The sequence below is a fragment of the Mytilus californianus genome, unplaced genomic scaffold (assembly GCF_021869535.1).
Source record: "Mytilus californianus isolate M0D057914Y unplaced genomic scaffold, xbMytCali1.0.p SCAF_6, whole genome shotgun sequence".
NCBI classification, from domain to species: Eukaryota; Metazoa; Mollusca; class Bivalvia; order Mytilida; family Mytilidae; genus Mytilus; species Mytilus californianus.
Genome location: NW_026262712.1, coordinates 68142132 through 68159100, shown reverse-complemented (window position 1 = coordinate 68159100; position 16969 = coordinate 68142132). Strand labels below are relative to the sequence as shown.

General features: G+C 31.9%; 1 protein-coding gene across 2 annotated transcripts in view; it reads left to right on the top strand.

Moving 5' to 3' along the window:
- LOC127706854 (uncharacterized) overlaps positions 1-16741 on the top strand; it is a 106664-nt gene extending 89923 nt beyond the window's left edge. For both annotated transcript variants that reach the window (XM_052211576.1, XM_052211575.1), the window contains 2 exons: positions 2337-2480; positions 16171-16741. In XM_052211576.1, the coding sequence (XP_052067536.1) occupies positions 2337-2480; positions 16171-16365 (339 nt within the window). In that variant the 3' untranslated portion in view covers positions 16366-16741. The remainder of the gene's footprint in view (positions 1-2336; positions 2481-16170) is intronic.
- The last annotated feature ends 228 nt before the right edge of the window (positions 16742-16969 follow it).

Genomic DNA, 16969 nt, shown 5'->3' with positions numbered 1-16969 from the left:
CCGTATTGATATCGCACTATGACGTCCGATTTATATTACGATGTTGTGCTCTCTTCGTGCAAGTTTGTGATTGTTTAAGGGTATTTTTTTCATTACTTTTATGCTATCAAAGTACTAAATATTCTCAATTCCTATTGTCTATGGATGACAATAATTCAATTTAATCGGGGGATAGGGGAGGACGTGTAGGGCTATAATATTCTATCCTAATTCTAAACAGATAAAACAATTATTCTGAAATATGATTTTTTTCAATTGTTTATAAGATAATAGTATATGCTTTACCATGGTAAATGTGTCAGGAAACGGGAAACAAAAACATAGTAACAAAATTAATAAAGTAAATACAGAGGACATTGGTCCTATTTTTTTCATATTTTCCTCCATTCCGTGTTTTTTAGCCAGAGATAGTGTGAAACTAATAAAAAATGAAGATGTTTCATATGAATACCAGTATTCACTCATTTGTCCGGTGATATGAAGACACATTTAGGGCTATGTGCATCATTTGTAACATTATTATTATACTTTTACAATGAACTATTGTTTCCAAATATTCTATTATATTTTGACGTAGATTATAACAAGGATTAGTGAAAGCAGAGTAATACGGTACTTCATTAAATGTTTAAATTTTCGAGGCGGTATTTAAGAATTATATAAGTTCAAATCGCACAGTCTTTGTTGTAAATCCTTATGTCTAAAATTTGAAGTTCTCTACGAATATAGTTCCCAGTATTGGTTTTAAATAGTATACTGGGATAACGCAAGAGCATTGACGCCGTACAGTGTATATACAAACACAAATAAGCAAGTATAACCAGCATCATTTGTTCATTTCGTGAAAAACACAACAGTAGTTGACCTATGTTCATATAACAGAAATTCAGAACGAAGATGCGAGACAACGGATAAAACACCGAGGAATCGCATTATAAAAGACTATAGCTCATCTGTTCATAAGGTCACTTGATCTGAAGTCAGCACATCAACTTCGTCGTTAGACGAATCATATTTTCATTATTTCCTCTGAAACAATAATTTGCAGAAATGATAAAAGTGAAATTTTAATGATAAATCCTATTGAATGAAAAACATTGTCGCCATACATGTATGCAATGGTCGATTTTTATCATTAATTTAAAAACATTTCATTCGAATTAAAACGAGTAAATGATTTTTTTCTAATTCAAAGGATTGATCGTATAACGATTTTTATAAAGGACCTCTACAACTAATGTTCATTTTACAATGTTTTATGTTGATCAAATTGCAAATATGGTCACTTGTGGTACATACACTTGTAACGAAAAATAAAATAACAAAAATACCACACTCCCTGGAAAAATCAAAATTGAAAGTCCCTTATAAAATGGTAAAATGAAAAGCTCAAACAAATCAAGCGAATGGAAAACAACTCTCATATTCCTGAATTGAACGGTTTTTACTACTATTTTCATAATTTTATCTGAAACAGGTCAAACCAACCAATCAATACAGAAATAACGGAGGAAGGCTTTCTACAAATGAGTCATTCTCAGAATCTACAAGGCGAAAGTTTTGATAATGTAGGATTGCGACGGTCCTGTTTCAAAACCGTCCGTAAAAATAATTTAATGATGAGTTGAAGGGAAAAAAATCGACATTGGAGAAAAATGCCAAATGTATTAAGTGAAAAAGATGGAAATATAATTTTCATCCTTTTCACTTAATACATTTGGCCTTTTTCTCCAAACTTTGTAGGAATGAATCAGCGATAGTCAATGACAAAATAATCTTATGTGATTTGCATCGGATGAAACATAACCGGAAAGACAATCTCACATTAGGATTTGCAAATTCAAAAATAGAAAATCCTATGAAACTGTTTAAAGCTATTGGAATTAACTATTTGACAATGAAAATCGTGTTTAAAGTCTAGTGGCAAATATAATACGTATACATGTATTTTTACTAGATGATGTTTTTTCTCTTCATCCTAATAGCCGCATACCTTTCATATCATATTAAAAAAAAGTTATCGCTTATTTCTTAATCAATATTAACAACACTTTTTAAAAATAATGTATTGTAATGTAGATTTTAAAAAATTAGTTAATTCCAAAAGATTTTGAAAAAAATGTAGTCATCAGAGCTTATTTTTGATATTTATTGACCAATTTTCAAAAGGTTCTCTGGACTTATATGGTTCCTGCATAGGAATATTTTATTCCAAATTCAAGGGGCAAAAGGTTTTTGACATCAGGCTCCTTTGATGGTTCAATATCTTACATGACCGATCATGTATAGAAAGGTGAACGATACATCTATTTTGAAATACGAAACTCTATTTTAAGGGAAAATATATTAAAAAGACAAGAGATACTACGATTGAAACAGCAGTAGAAGCAGTTGTGGAAGCTTTGGATACCTTTAATAGAGCCGATGTGGAGTGTATTACAAACTGCAATCAATACCAAAAGGAGGGTTTTTTAAATATTGTAAGTATAGTTTGTTACGTCATTGTTTAGCGTTGAGACATTAAATTTACAGAGTTCATGTCATGAACATATGTACAGATACAATTAAAATAAAAGTTGAACAATGCAGAAAAAAACCCAGCAAAATAAGGTGATGTGTCCTTTTTATTTTGTCAAACAATATTATTAAGAAAAATATTGGGGTATGTTAATAAGTAACCAAGCAAAAGACAACAATAACAACCAAAAACCTTTCAGTTGTCAATGTAGAGTCACCAACAATAGACTGAAGTATATACAAGTATGAGTTATAAATACACTTTACAGAAAAAACAAAAGAGCTACCATCAACACCTAATTATTCACATAACGTACATCATTAAGATATAATGAAACAGGGTTCCTAGCTTGTGACAGCGACCTGAAATTGTGACAGGTTTGAATTTGTTTTTGAGATCTCAATCATCTATACATTTACATACTGTTGGTAATTTCAAAACAAAAGATTACTAATAATTTGAAAATAAACTTTTGCGATGTGTTCTTATGTTTACAACCATTTTCTCACAATAAAATGGGGAAAAAAAATAAAGATAAATGCTAACAATTATAGATTTGTTTAATTAATCATGGGCAAGTGATTTTTGTTTTTATTTATCATTTCCTATGTGTTTTTAAGATCATATATATCTTCATCAACTCCTACATTCTAGAAAAAATGCAACATATTAGGATATTACATATGAAACATACTGACGAGATTCTAAACTATTGACAAGTTCACGAAAATTGGCATTCATTAAATGATTTATTTAATCTCAACTCTCTATGTTAATATCAATTTTGTTAAGTTCCGGGAAATCTATTACGAACTATTTTTGCTAGTTGGTTGTTTTTCTTAAAACTCAATAAAGATATACAAATTTTTAAAAAGTCCAACACTGATAAGAACAATCATGTTTAACATAACTTTCATTAACTCATCAAAGAGACCAGTCTTCGTGGAAATATATGAAAAATGTATTTGTAGGAATGCTGAATTTCTTTCACAATTTCGTATCTGTATTAGCCCGGTGACCAGAGTCAGAATTTTCAAAATTTAATCGTCAGAACTACTACACGGCTATATGATATATCATTAGATTCGAATATTTGTTAAATTTTAAATTAATTTGGTCGTCAAAAGAAAACATGGTGCAGTTTTTCAGAAATCAAGATCAAAGACAACAAACCATTTTCATGAGGAAAAAACATTGAATATCTAATTTCAATTTGAATACCCTTTTTGCAGTAGAATAATGGCAAACTCGCATCTGTTTTCTTCCTTATTCAATTTTTCATCCAAAAAGTGAAAAACCATCATTAAATGAGTTTCATGAGTTGACGTATGCGATTTTACAAAAAGGGGGATGATTTTCATTTCAAAAAGATGTATTTTTTCAAATAATGAAAACAACGGCCGTCGAAACTGTACAAAATGTATAGACAAATAAGAAAACATATGTATTTGTTAATATAAATATATTTTACTTCAATGAATGTGGAACATTTGAGTTTTTGGCATAAAGGTTGAATTCGGGACATGGCAAACTGGCAGCAAAAGTTCTTTCAAAACAGACTTATATTTGAGTTTAAACATTGTCATGACTTTTTTTTTTAAATAAGATGTATCAATAGAAATATAAATCATTATAAAATAGACTAAGAACATTAAAAAGGCATTTTGATTACTAGAACTGCCTTTTATTCGTTTAGAAATTGTTTCGGTTGTTCACTCCCAAACTTAGTGACACAAGACAAATAATTTCTTCTAAGGAGGATAGTTTAATATCACACTAAGCATTCTAAAAACTTTACTGTAATAAGTAATTCTGACTTCTTTATTGTGGGAACGTTATTAGATGTGTCTGACCCTTGCCTGGAACATATATATTCGTACATGCAAGGTAAAGCTAAATAAATCACTAATATCAACATTATTTCAAAGTTCTTCTGTAGTGGTGAACGAACACGACAAAATTCTTAAACCACAAATCCTAATAATATTGAGTTTATGAATGTTAAGCTTCGGACATTTGACTCATTCTGCAATAGAATGGAGTGCTGGTAGACTGTTTGTGTTAAACATGTATAGTGCTTTTGTCCAGCATCAAAGGACATTTTCTCATTGGGCATATACATATGAAATTATTGGAATATGAAACAACTGTAACATCGGGGCGCTTCTAAGACAGATGACAAACTCACCCTGTCCAGAAAGGAATAGTTTGTCCTGCTTGCAACTGTACATATCCCTCAACAAAAGTCAAGAAAAAAGCCTTCTCTGATCGACAGTATACACTTGCCATGATCACATGATTGTAGTTTGTCGAAAGTTTCCGATTGTCGTGATTGTTCTGCCCTACAGACTAGTCTGTTGAATTTGATTTGATATTTGAATTAGGGTTAGCATTGATATAGCACTGCTTATGGTAAAACGCTTGTTCTGTAAATTTGTATTTGTAATTTATGAAAAACGTTTGAACCCCCGTAAAGTGATAGAGTGGTAGCATTTACCTGAATCTATTCAAGAGCACACTATTCCTATTATTGCTTGTAGCTGTTTTATGACAATATATGCAAGCATATGCAAAAATATCAATTGCTTTAAACTTTTTTACCCGTGTTTTTCAAACAAAAACTGAGGGAATCCTTTGACCTTCAAAAACTCCGAGAATATATCAGCTCAGTAGTCAGTACCTCGGTATATATATATATAATGTATATATGTAAGGTTTCATCTACCTCAGGCAAAGTTGAATTTAGATTGATTTTGTTATTGTTTTAGGTCCTTTTTGGTCATATAGTTCTTTAACTGTTTCGGTTTCTATATATCCTTGGCTTTCAAATATGTCGCTTTGAACGTTCCTGATGAAGGTAAATCCAGAAAGCCTGGACGCATTAAAATTAATAACGTATTGTTTTCATTTTTTTTCAAAAAGAGTTGAAATCGTATGCGCTAACAGCATACGCGTCTTTCGCTATGCATGCATCAGACGCCATGCGAATCACAATTAGTCAAAATGTAACAAACAGGAATGGGACACAAATGCTAGATTTAAATATCTGATCTGTTACTTAGTATTTAATCATCATAAACCGCGAAAAGATGTTGCTAGTGAGATGAGACAGGATAAAGCTTTAAGGTAACGCAAATCGTGATGGTGACTTTAAAATTTACTTTGTGTTCACTTCTGTCGCCGGTTCCCCTCATCACTTTGTATTTTGCCACATGTGGAGCAGAATCTGCTAATGTTTTGTTATTATAAATCACCCATGCAACCACGCATCCCATATTGCCTGATAAGACCCGACGCTATTTTAGTGTTTCGGCAGTTAAAGCTTGGGATGGTCATCTTTAGATGCATTTCTTTAATATAATCAAATATGAAAATAATTCATGTATATATTGATATATTTATATTGTAATTCTTCGTCACTAGATCTAGATATTATGACTGATCTGCCATCATCAGGGGTCCAACTTTCAATTTTATGTTAAAGTTTCTAACTTTGATCTAGTAAACATGTCTCTCACATTTTTATGTTTGCTATACATGCTATATGCAACTACTGGTGCAACATTGAATGCTCTTACACCTTTTTCGTCAAACTGCAATAAATGCCAGAGTTTCATGATACGTTTTGTTTTATTTTAAGTATATATGGGTTATATTTAGTTATGAAAACTAACGGAATACTTTCTTTTTCCTTTGATTTGTTTTGCTGTAATAATTCAGTACGGTCAATTGATATAGCATCAGTAATACTATCATCTATTTCGACGTTATCATAACCTCTATCTAATAATTTCACTTTGAAATTAGTTAGATTGTTAATTAATTTGTTATGGTCACTTGTGTCTCTTATCTGCGGTATTGCTTCACCTTTAATAAATCCTCGGAATACATGCTGTGAGTGACAGCTTTTTCGAAGCAGATATAGAATAGAATTTGTTTCTTTAATATGAATTTCAAGGTCAAAAATACCATGTGTTGTAAATCTTTGATATTTACTTACAACAACATCTAAGAGCGACAAATTTATCGTTTGAGATTTCATAGGTGAACTTCAATAAGAGGTTATAATTATTTGCTAGACGAAAAAAATCTGTAATTTCATCTGATGTTCCATCATATATTAGAAGAGAGAAGACGTTATTAAAGTCAAAATATATTTTATTGGCGGAGTAAGATCATGGCTTCTGTCGGTTACCAACCCATAAACAATGGGTCTTTGGCAACCGTAAATTAGATGCATATTCAAAATGCAAATCAAATCATTAAAATAAAGTAGATAAATAAAATTCAATATTCAAATCAAATCATTAAAATAAAATAGATCAATAAAAATCAAAATTCAAATAAAAACTAAAATGAAATGAAATGTTGAAATAATGGGGTGCTGAATCAAACCCTGGCAACAGATGTCCAAAATCAACATGAGAAACTACGTTTGAGGTGGAAATGAAGATTACATGGATTAATATTCTAAATTAAATACTAATATAGTGATAAATCAAGTTCATCGGTACTGGTGCAGCCTTTAAATTCCGACCTAGTGATGAACTCTGTTAAAAGACTGTCATAACATTATTTTTCGGTACAATATGACTGTTAATCCGTTATCACTCGTCAGATGGACGTCGTACTGTGTTTAGTTCTGTTTATAGACTGGCGAAGAGTTGTAAATCCAGATGCCGCGACAGGGGTTCTTTGTTGGAGTTAGAGACCAGCAGAAATCTGTAAAATAAGACACAAAACAGCAGTATCGAAAAACTAAAAGAGGAGGGAAGGGTGGGTTTACATTAACTATGCATACAATAAACTCAACAATCGGACCTTAGATATATTCAGTTACTTCCTAGCAGACCGTGCATTCAAAATATTGTGAGGAGTGCTATAGCTGTTAAAATTGATATGCCGTGTAATCGAATTAAAACATGCGCGTAACATTGACCTGTGCATGATGTGCAAAAGTCTTTCCTTCCTCTGATGACGTGATTTAACGGTCAAGCCCTTTAAATCGAATTATGAATCCATCGTCCCTATATCTGCCATGATAGAATATTTTGTCTTATTGTTGAAATGCAGAAATTATTTGATTCATTATTTCATACATAAGTATGTCACAGATTTACAGTGAAGGGACTGCACTTATTTCTTAAATATACAACTGAAAAACGTATTTTGGCTCGTATATAAATAAAACTATATAACACAACCTCAAAAAAGAAGTACGAACACCCAAAACAATCGAAGAAACAATAAAACACCAACAAATATAAGTAATAGCAAGTCCAAACTATATGAGGAAAACTAAGCATTCAGCACAATCAGTGACCGGACACAACTTGCTGGAATTTATTTAAGTTAATGATTTAATAGTAGATATTTTGAAAGTTTTAAAAAAATCCTTTAAAGGATCTTATTTCATAAAATCTTGTGTATATGAAAACAGAAATTGTAGTTTTATTAATTCATAGTAGTTACGATACAATTTATACATTAGAGCTTTATTGTATGATGTTGGAATCAGGTGAAACATAAAATGTTCCCATTTACAGTACTGTATACCTTCATACTATGTCATCAAAAGATTTTTATGATTTTTTTTTCGATTAATGTATAAAGCATTATGTGAGTTATTTGGATAAAATTATAAAATAAATATTTCAGTTCAGCCTTTGAAAAACAAGTCAAACTACATGCCATTCATAATCTGCATATGTACTCAAATTTGCTAGCTAAACGCAAAAAAAAAACCCCGCACCAAACGACTTTTTGACGACCAATCTAAAATTCAAGTAAAATCAATTTTCTAAGACTGTATAATTTTTTAGTCGTGTAATATGAAGTGAAATTAAAGTCTTTTAATAATCGACTTTTTCTATTTCGTCATCGCACTATATAGTGTATTATCTCTTATTGTGGTTGTATAAGTTTGTACATATTATTGCAGTTTTATTAATTCATAGTAGTTACGATACAATTTCTACATTAGAGCTTTATTGTATGATGTTGAAATCTGGTGAAACATAAAATGTCTCCATTTGAAGTAATATGTCATCAAAAGGCTTTTTTGATTTTTGATATTGTTTTTTTGATTAATCAATAAAGCATTATATGAGATGTTTGAATTAAATAAAAAAAGAAATATATTTCAGTGCAGCCTTTGAAAAAAGTCAAACTGCATGTCATTCATGATCTGCATACTTACGCAAAAAACGCTCCATACGACTATTTGACGACCAATCTTTAATTCAAGTAAAATCATTTTTATATAGACTGTGTAAATTTTAAGTCGTGTAATATAAAGTGAAATTAAAGTCGCTGTTAAAGTCGACGTGGTTCGGTATTTATACATCCCGCTTTCGGCCATTTTGTGGTTATTTTCTTATTTGTGTGGGTCCGGTGGGTCATTTTGTGCTGAGTTGTTGTCTGTTTATTTCGTTTGTGGTTTGAATTCTGTATTTTCGGTACATTTCACATATGTCTTATTTGTCAGTATAGTCGAGTTACTCGTGGTTCGTCTACAGGGTTTTTGTTTAATGTTGTTTGTTTTCGTGTGTGTTTACTATTTAGTCTTGCATAATCTTGCCTTATATTACAATTATTTTATTTTTATTTTCTATATATATGTAAAAGTTAGGATAAAAAATCAGCTACTTCATTTATATGATTTTAAGTTTAAACAACTATATGCACAGGATTTTTTTGCTTATACATGTACAGTTTTGATTTAGAAGAAAAACCGACATAGTTAGAAAATTCAAATAATAACACCATTACAAACGCAATTCCAATTTGAAATTCTTGTACGTGACTATAAATAAAACAAATCTATTTTATATTTAGAAATTTACCTGTGATAATATAAACGTCACAAAAAATACGTCACTTTTTGTGACGTTGATCCATTCATGTAACGCGCAGTTTATATTTCGTTTTTGGTGTCCTGGTGTCCGTTGTTTTTCTGCGGTTTACATGTTGTAATGTACTATTATATTATTTATTTATGTATTTCTTTGTGCTGAGTGTTCTTGCGTTTGTTTGTACTGTATTCTTGTCACGTAGTGTTGTCATTTTAGCGGTATTTGTAACATTGCCATATAAGCGGGAGGTTTGGCTAGCCATAAAGCCATGTAATACGTTCTCATCTAACATTAGAAATTCTCATATGCCATTTAACTCATTTTTGTGTGAAAAAGCTACATCTTTTGGCATGATTGATATATTTCGCGTTAAAAAGTCACTGTATAGCCTTATTTATATTTGTCTGTAATTTTTTTGCAACAATTTTGGTCTTTTTTTGTTTATGCGAATCCAAAACTTCATCATTTTATCATTAACCTTTTTCATAGGATGCTAGAATGAACTATTTCAACACCCAGGAAATAGTTGAAGCAAATAAACCTAAAAATATTACTCATTCTGCATTTTTGTTATACGTTTATGCCATTTTTGCTATATATACATAACATAGCATTTACCCATCTTTATTTCAGATGTTTCAATGAATAATATGCTAAATTCAGTCTTTTTCTCTTACTTGTATTTCTCAGGTCTGTATGCCTGCATACCGACCTGGTGTATGCTAAACTCTCACTCTATGCGTATACTAGAATTTGTCAGGTCTGTATGCCAGCATACTGACCTGGTGTATGCTAAACTCTCACGTACTGTATGCGTATACTATAGTATTTGTCAGGTCTGTATGCTGCGACCTGGCGTATGCCAAACTCTCACTCTCTGCGTATACTAGTATTTGTCAGGTCTGTATGCCTGCATACAAATCTGTTGTATTTAGAACCTTTAATATATTTATTTTGGCATAGTTTAGGTCTGTATGCCTGCATACGAACCTGGTGTATGTAGACTTAAATTATTATTTATTTTGGCATTTTTCAGCCAGGTATGCCTCCATGGATTCTAAAACCTTATTCTGGATACATGTTTGTAGTGGCAAGTCTGTATGCCTGAATGCTAAGCATTTACTGTGTAGTAACATTTCTTATTTACTATGTACATAAATAAGGAGATGTGTATGATTGTGAAAGAGACATATCTCCATCAAAGGCTGAATTACATGGATGTAAGGAATTACTTATGTATAGCCTTCAACTTCGTTTGAATTTGAAAGAAAGCTCTCAATTCTTAACTGCAGAGGTTTATTCCTGTATATCAACCCGCTTTTCAATAAACTCTTGTGAAAAAAATGGAATTCATAGGTTTGCTTGTCGGCATACCGACCTATAGTCCTATACACATTTGAACATGAAAGTTTTCATATTTGTTTGACATTTTCAGTTCACGGTATTCTTGCATACAACACTGGTGTACGGTGAACACTTATTTATTTTAACTTGGATATATACAAGATTTGATTGCCTGTATACCCACCTATGTTCTATTGGATCATAGTTTTACATACATTTAAGTATTGTCCAACCAAGCTGGTGTTCAATGAGCTAGTGTAATTGTGTAGGGTTTGCCTCCAGTCTAAAATTTCTGCATATTTGGTGGAACTTATTGGATATTTAGCAAGCTGAACGGTTTGCATTCTAACTAGCCGTATGTTGTATTCATATTTTAAATTGTAAAACTATTATTTTTCATCATGCTCTAAGTTAGTAACTTCAATTGATGGATAGAAAATGGAACTGTCTTAAAATCTGATATAGATGGCAATATGCATACTAAATAGATAGTGATACAGCAAAGTTTTTAAGTCATTGTGTTTGCATTTCTGCCTGTCAACATGGTGTATGACAAAATTCTTGTTTGGTATTTTTTTAAATGCTTTAAGGGGGGATGTCTGTATACAATTTGCTGTAAAAAGATGTATGCCAAACATGCATGTATTTTAATTATCGTTAATTTAAACAATTTGCAATGATCTGTCTTGACTGCATATCATAAGTCGGTATCTAACTGGACTGGCTTAGATATGAAAATTAGTGAATTTATAGTACTATACTATGGTAAAAATTATGTATACTGGCATATACACTGGAGTTATGAAAATAAATTCTTCAATCAGGAAAGCCAAAGAATTGATGCTTTTTCTAGGTGTCGTCCTTTTCTAGTGAAGCTATTTTTACTTTATAAGCAGGAACAGCAAAAGGTCAGGTGCTGTTCATTGGTGTCGTAGTTTTCTAGGAAGGCATTGGTTTAACCTATCCAGTCACTAAGAAGTGTTACAATTCAATTCATAAGCAACACATAAATAGTTACATGAAAGGTATAGCCACTGTTTGAAAAATGTTGAAACGAGAAATTGAAACTACATATTATATACATATATATATATGTAAATATTATACACTTCATAACTTTAACATTATCACAGTTACTGATTTTAGAATTTATTGAACTAAGGGTTCTTAGTGGTTGAATTGAAGTCATTCCCTTGAAAGTTTTTTTGTAACCATGCATATGATTGAAGATCAATGAAATATGTAATTTCCTTAATAACATTCATTTTTTCCAATTTGAACACTCTTGAAATGTGCTGTTCAGATCCTTTCGCAATAAATATATGTTTGATTTGTTTGAATTACTTCTTTTTTGTTTTTTATTGATCACTAAATTTCAAAAGTTTTCTGTCTGTCTTTCGATTTTGTTGATAGTTTTTCATAAATTACCCTGTAACAGCTTCTTACATACACACATCACAGAATGCTGCAGTGATCATGTGACAAATGTACTCTACGGTTTTCCCAAACAAGGAGAACATCATACAACCTCCTTGTAAAAATAAGGAGATGTGGGATGAATGCTAATGAGACAACTATCCACCAAAGTCCAAATGAAGTGGATGTAAGCAAGTATAGGCAACCGTACGGACTTCACCAATGAGAAAAAACCAATATCGTATAGTCAGATGATAAAAGGTCCCAACATGAAAAATAAGAAACAATGCATTTGAGAAAACTAACGACCTAATTTATAGCAAAACAATTTACGAAAAAGAAATACGACATACATGAACCAATTATTAATGACATCTTCAAATACAGGCTCCTGACTTGGGACAGGCACATAAAGACTAGTGTGGCCGGTTTTAACATGTGAGCGCTCAACCCTCGCCTTTACCTGGGACAGTTGTTTCCCTAAGAATTGTTAGAATAAGAACTGAATGGGTTAACTGAAGGACATTGGTCATGCATTTTGAAAATCTGGTTAGGGGCTGAATTTCAATTTAAAACAAAAGCCGGGAGACTTAACTCAGTGGCAGATCCACAGTTGCATATGGGGGGATGGGGGTGGACACTGACTACCTCAGAGATGGATCGCTCCAGTCATGCTTTCCTCAATAATCAACCAATTTTTTCCCACAAAGCACCCCCTAAATCCGCCTCTGGCTTTCGGGGTGGGGGGTAGTCCAAATACTTATGACGTCTTGCAAGGCTATTTTGGTTTTTTTTTTGGGAGGGGGGCAGCTTGATAGTTAGTCACACATGTCAATATGAAAGTGATCATAGTCGTGGAACTTGAGAATCGGTTTTCATTTTTAGATTTACAACAGTAAACGCTTTAACAGTTTGCTTTGCAAATTAACGCTTTTCTGTTTACCTATGAGGAGAAAAAATAGAGGTCAGTCGTAGACTTGTGGTTTAAAAAAAATCGAAATCGGTGTTAAAACACAACTACTGAAGTAAAGGATTTTGGCAACACCATGTTTGTATGCTCTACTGATTCGAATGCATTACATTGAAGATTCTGGAAACATCCAGGTTCGTATGCTGGCATACAGACCTGCGAAATACAACATTTGATTCAATATTGGCCGTTCTGCATACACCAGGTTCGTATGCAGGCATACAGACCTGAGAAATACAATGTATAAATTAAATGTAGACTTTAGCATACACCAGGTTCGTATGCTGGCATACAGGCCTGAGAAATGCAAGTTAATTTATTAAGATTCAGTTCAGCATTCCCCAGGTGTTCAATATGCCAGATTCTCGATTTTCAAATGTTTGATAAAAAGAAAAACGTGTTTTCCTTTATTTTTCTCGTTTTTGCATACGTTTGTCTTATGAGCAATAATTCGACATATTTGAGTACGAATTATGGCAAATGACCGTGAATGAGAATTTTTAATTTTAGATGAGAACGTATTATGTTCAACCCACCATTTTTTTCTTAAAATGCCCTGTACTAAGTCAGGAATATGACAGTTGTTATCTACAGTCCGTTTCCATGTATGTTGGCGTTTGCTTTTGTTGAAGTTCAGTGTTTCTGTTGTTCCGTTGTTTTCCTGTTATAGTTGATGTGTTTCCCTCGGTTTTAGTTTGTTACCTGGATTTGGTTTTGTTAGTCGAATTATGACTATTGAACAGCGGTATACTAATGTTGCCTTTATTTTTCTCTTATTATGGTTGTATAAGTTTGAACATGTTCATCCGTCTCGTAAAAACGAATGGCTGACTACTGTAACTAAGAAGATACACTATTATTTTAACATCAAATTATTCACAGATCAGGTCTGCACAGTTTTTACTAGCAGTTCAATCTATTGACCATTTTACTCTCATAATATCCCTGAAAAATGAAAACAATACGTTACAAATTTAATGCGTCCGAAGCGTTTTTCTGGATTTACCTTCATCAGGAACGCTCAAAGCCGATTATTTGAATGCCAAGGATGTATTAGAACCGAAACAGTTGAAGAGCTATATGACTAAAAGTACCTAAAAAATAGCCAAATCTATCTAAGGTCAACTTTCCCAATTTTTGCCTGATGGTGTTGAAACCTTAGTTTCTTAAGTAGTGTAGACATACCTTCGACACCTGCTAACTGAAAACTACGAAATTTGAAAATAAAATAGTTCTTACATTTCAATCGTATATATACTATTCGTGTAAACAAGTAATTTACGTCCTTACTTGCATTGGTTGCTATGTTTGTTATTTTAGTTTTCGTTTAAAACAACTCGTTTGATACGTCCGTGTCATTATTTGCCTTTCCAGATTTCATGCACGTAATATATGTGCTACTGGTAAATGTTTACGACAGAGATTTCGTAACAACTGAATTTGAAAATTTGTTTTGGCGGAGCCAACTTTGATAAATTATTAGATATTTGGTTATTTAAAAAGATGTACGTTAGAAATATGTAGTACAAATGCTACCCCTTAATAGATCGAATGTAGTGCATAAAATTGCAACCTAAACTATACATTTTGTTCATGCAACTGAAAAAAACCTTTTAAATTGAAAAATAGTTATTGCTCAATTATCTATCGATGTTGATATAATTTGAATGTCCTATCTTTGTAACTTTTCCTTTCATATTTTGTATATTACATTTCCTTGTATTACCCCCACTTGGTCAATGTTCAGAAAACGGAAAATGTTGTGAAAACTAAGGAATTTTCTTTATTTTTTCTTTTTGTGCGTTCCAGTGCGACAGTTTTATTGTTTCAACTCGTAGTTTTTCCTATGATCATAATGAATATCAAGAGCTGTCATCCGTACACTATGGAATTGACTTCATGTATTTTAGGACCAAAAGTTATTTGGGAGTAAATTTCAGTAGTCTCCAATAAAGAGCAGCTTGTGTGGTGGTTCAAATTTTTTTATAAGCTATATTTTCTTCAGATAACAATTTTAAAACCGTAAATAAAGTAAATTCCACCCAATTACAAAACTTCTTATGCCAATACATTAAGTGAAATGAAAAAAAAACGATAGGTGATAAGGCTTAGTTAGGCTGAACTTTTGTTTTTTTGTTTGTTTGTTTTTTCGGCTTCTTGATCAGTTCTTCAACATTTGTAAAAGGTTTATGACTTTCAAATAATACCGTATCAACCGTTAGTTTAATGTAGTGTATCTGTCAAAATCAATCAAAACGGTTCTAAGAAATTATGTAAATTCAATGTAGATAGTTGACCAATAACTATGCAAGTAAATCAGACCCTTTGAATAAATATTAAGAAAAAATACCACTTCAAAATCATGCATAGAGTTTGTTTTTTTTTTTTTTTTTTTCTTTCTTTTATATTAATGCCACTTGGTCATATGGAATGTTTTATATATTTCTAATTATGCATCTTTGTAGCGTAACATCTGGCCTTTTTTTATTTTCCAAGGTGAATAAGTGAAAGGAGATGTGAACGGTATAGAAGTTGAATGTAATAATGTAATGCATTATATTCCCATTTTGATAATTAATGTCTTTACAGTTCATACCAAAAAAAAAAGAGGAAACATTGGAAACCTAGTACAAACGGTAAAGTGCTGATCAAATAAAAAAGATCTAATTTTGAATTTCATTCAATTTGATAAAATAATAATTTTTGTCTGACTGAATTTGATATTTGCTTTGGCGGAACCAACTTTGCAAAAGTATAAGATTTCTGTTTTTTTTTTAAAGACGTACTTTAAAAATACAAATGTTTAAATCGTGCATACATTTTCTACTTGCGACTGAAACATCTTTAAATCTGGAAAATTAGCTCGATTATTTATTTTGGTTAATCTATTTTGAACTGCCTATGTACATATAACTATAATTGTAACTTTTCCTATCATATTTTGTATATTACCACTAATCTAATATTTTTCAGACTCGCATTCTGTATTATTCGATGAATTACTATTAGCCAACACACCGACAAGAATGTTATTTAAATTATACAACTCAGTTTCTTACTGATTTCAGATCAAACGAGCAATGAAGGGTGAGACAGTGATACAAATTGACACCAAGTTCGTCGAAGAACTACAGAAAAAACCCGTTGAACACGTTTTGGCAGTCTTGAATTTTGAAATTGATCCGAGATCTTCATCAGTTATAACACCATCAAAGAACGTTTGTTCACTTAAAGGCATGTGCTATCTTTTTGCGTACCTTTAATCTTATCCAGGAGAGTTTTACATTTACTATATGACAAACAGCTGTATATGATTTTGTTTCTCCTTACAATTATTTCGATTGAAAAATAATTTTTAAATCGCCTTTTTTCTATTTCGTCACCGGATTATTGCGGTAATAGTTTGACATTACACAACTGCTATGAGATGAAGCAATGCTTCATCCCCTTATAGGAAGTCATCTTGTTCCGGTTGGTTGACGGAGTGTCCATGTCAATGGGGCTTGGTCCATCTATACCAAGTGTCGTCGACAGGGCCTGAGGTTAAATTTCCCTTTGCTGAGTACTTGACTCCCAAGGGCCAAATTATTTATATATTTTATCAATAAAAAATAGAAATTAAATAATCTTGTTGTCAGCAGCAAACTCATTGATATACTATTGGGTTATACTGGATTGTCTGTTTCAATCTTATAGGAATGTCCAAGTCTGAAGATCACATATAATTGTCAAGGTTGTCATCACTGCAGGAGTATGTTAAGGAATAAGTTACAAATACAGGGTATAAAAGAATACCAGAGAACACCTAAACAAGAGATCTACAAATACAGGGTATAAAAGAATACCAGAGAACACCTTAACAAGAGA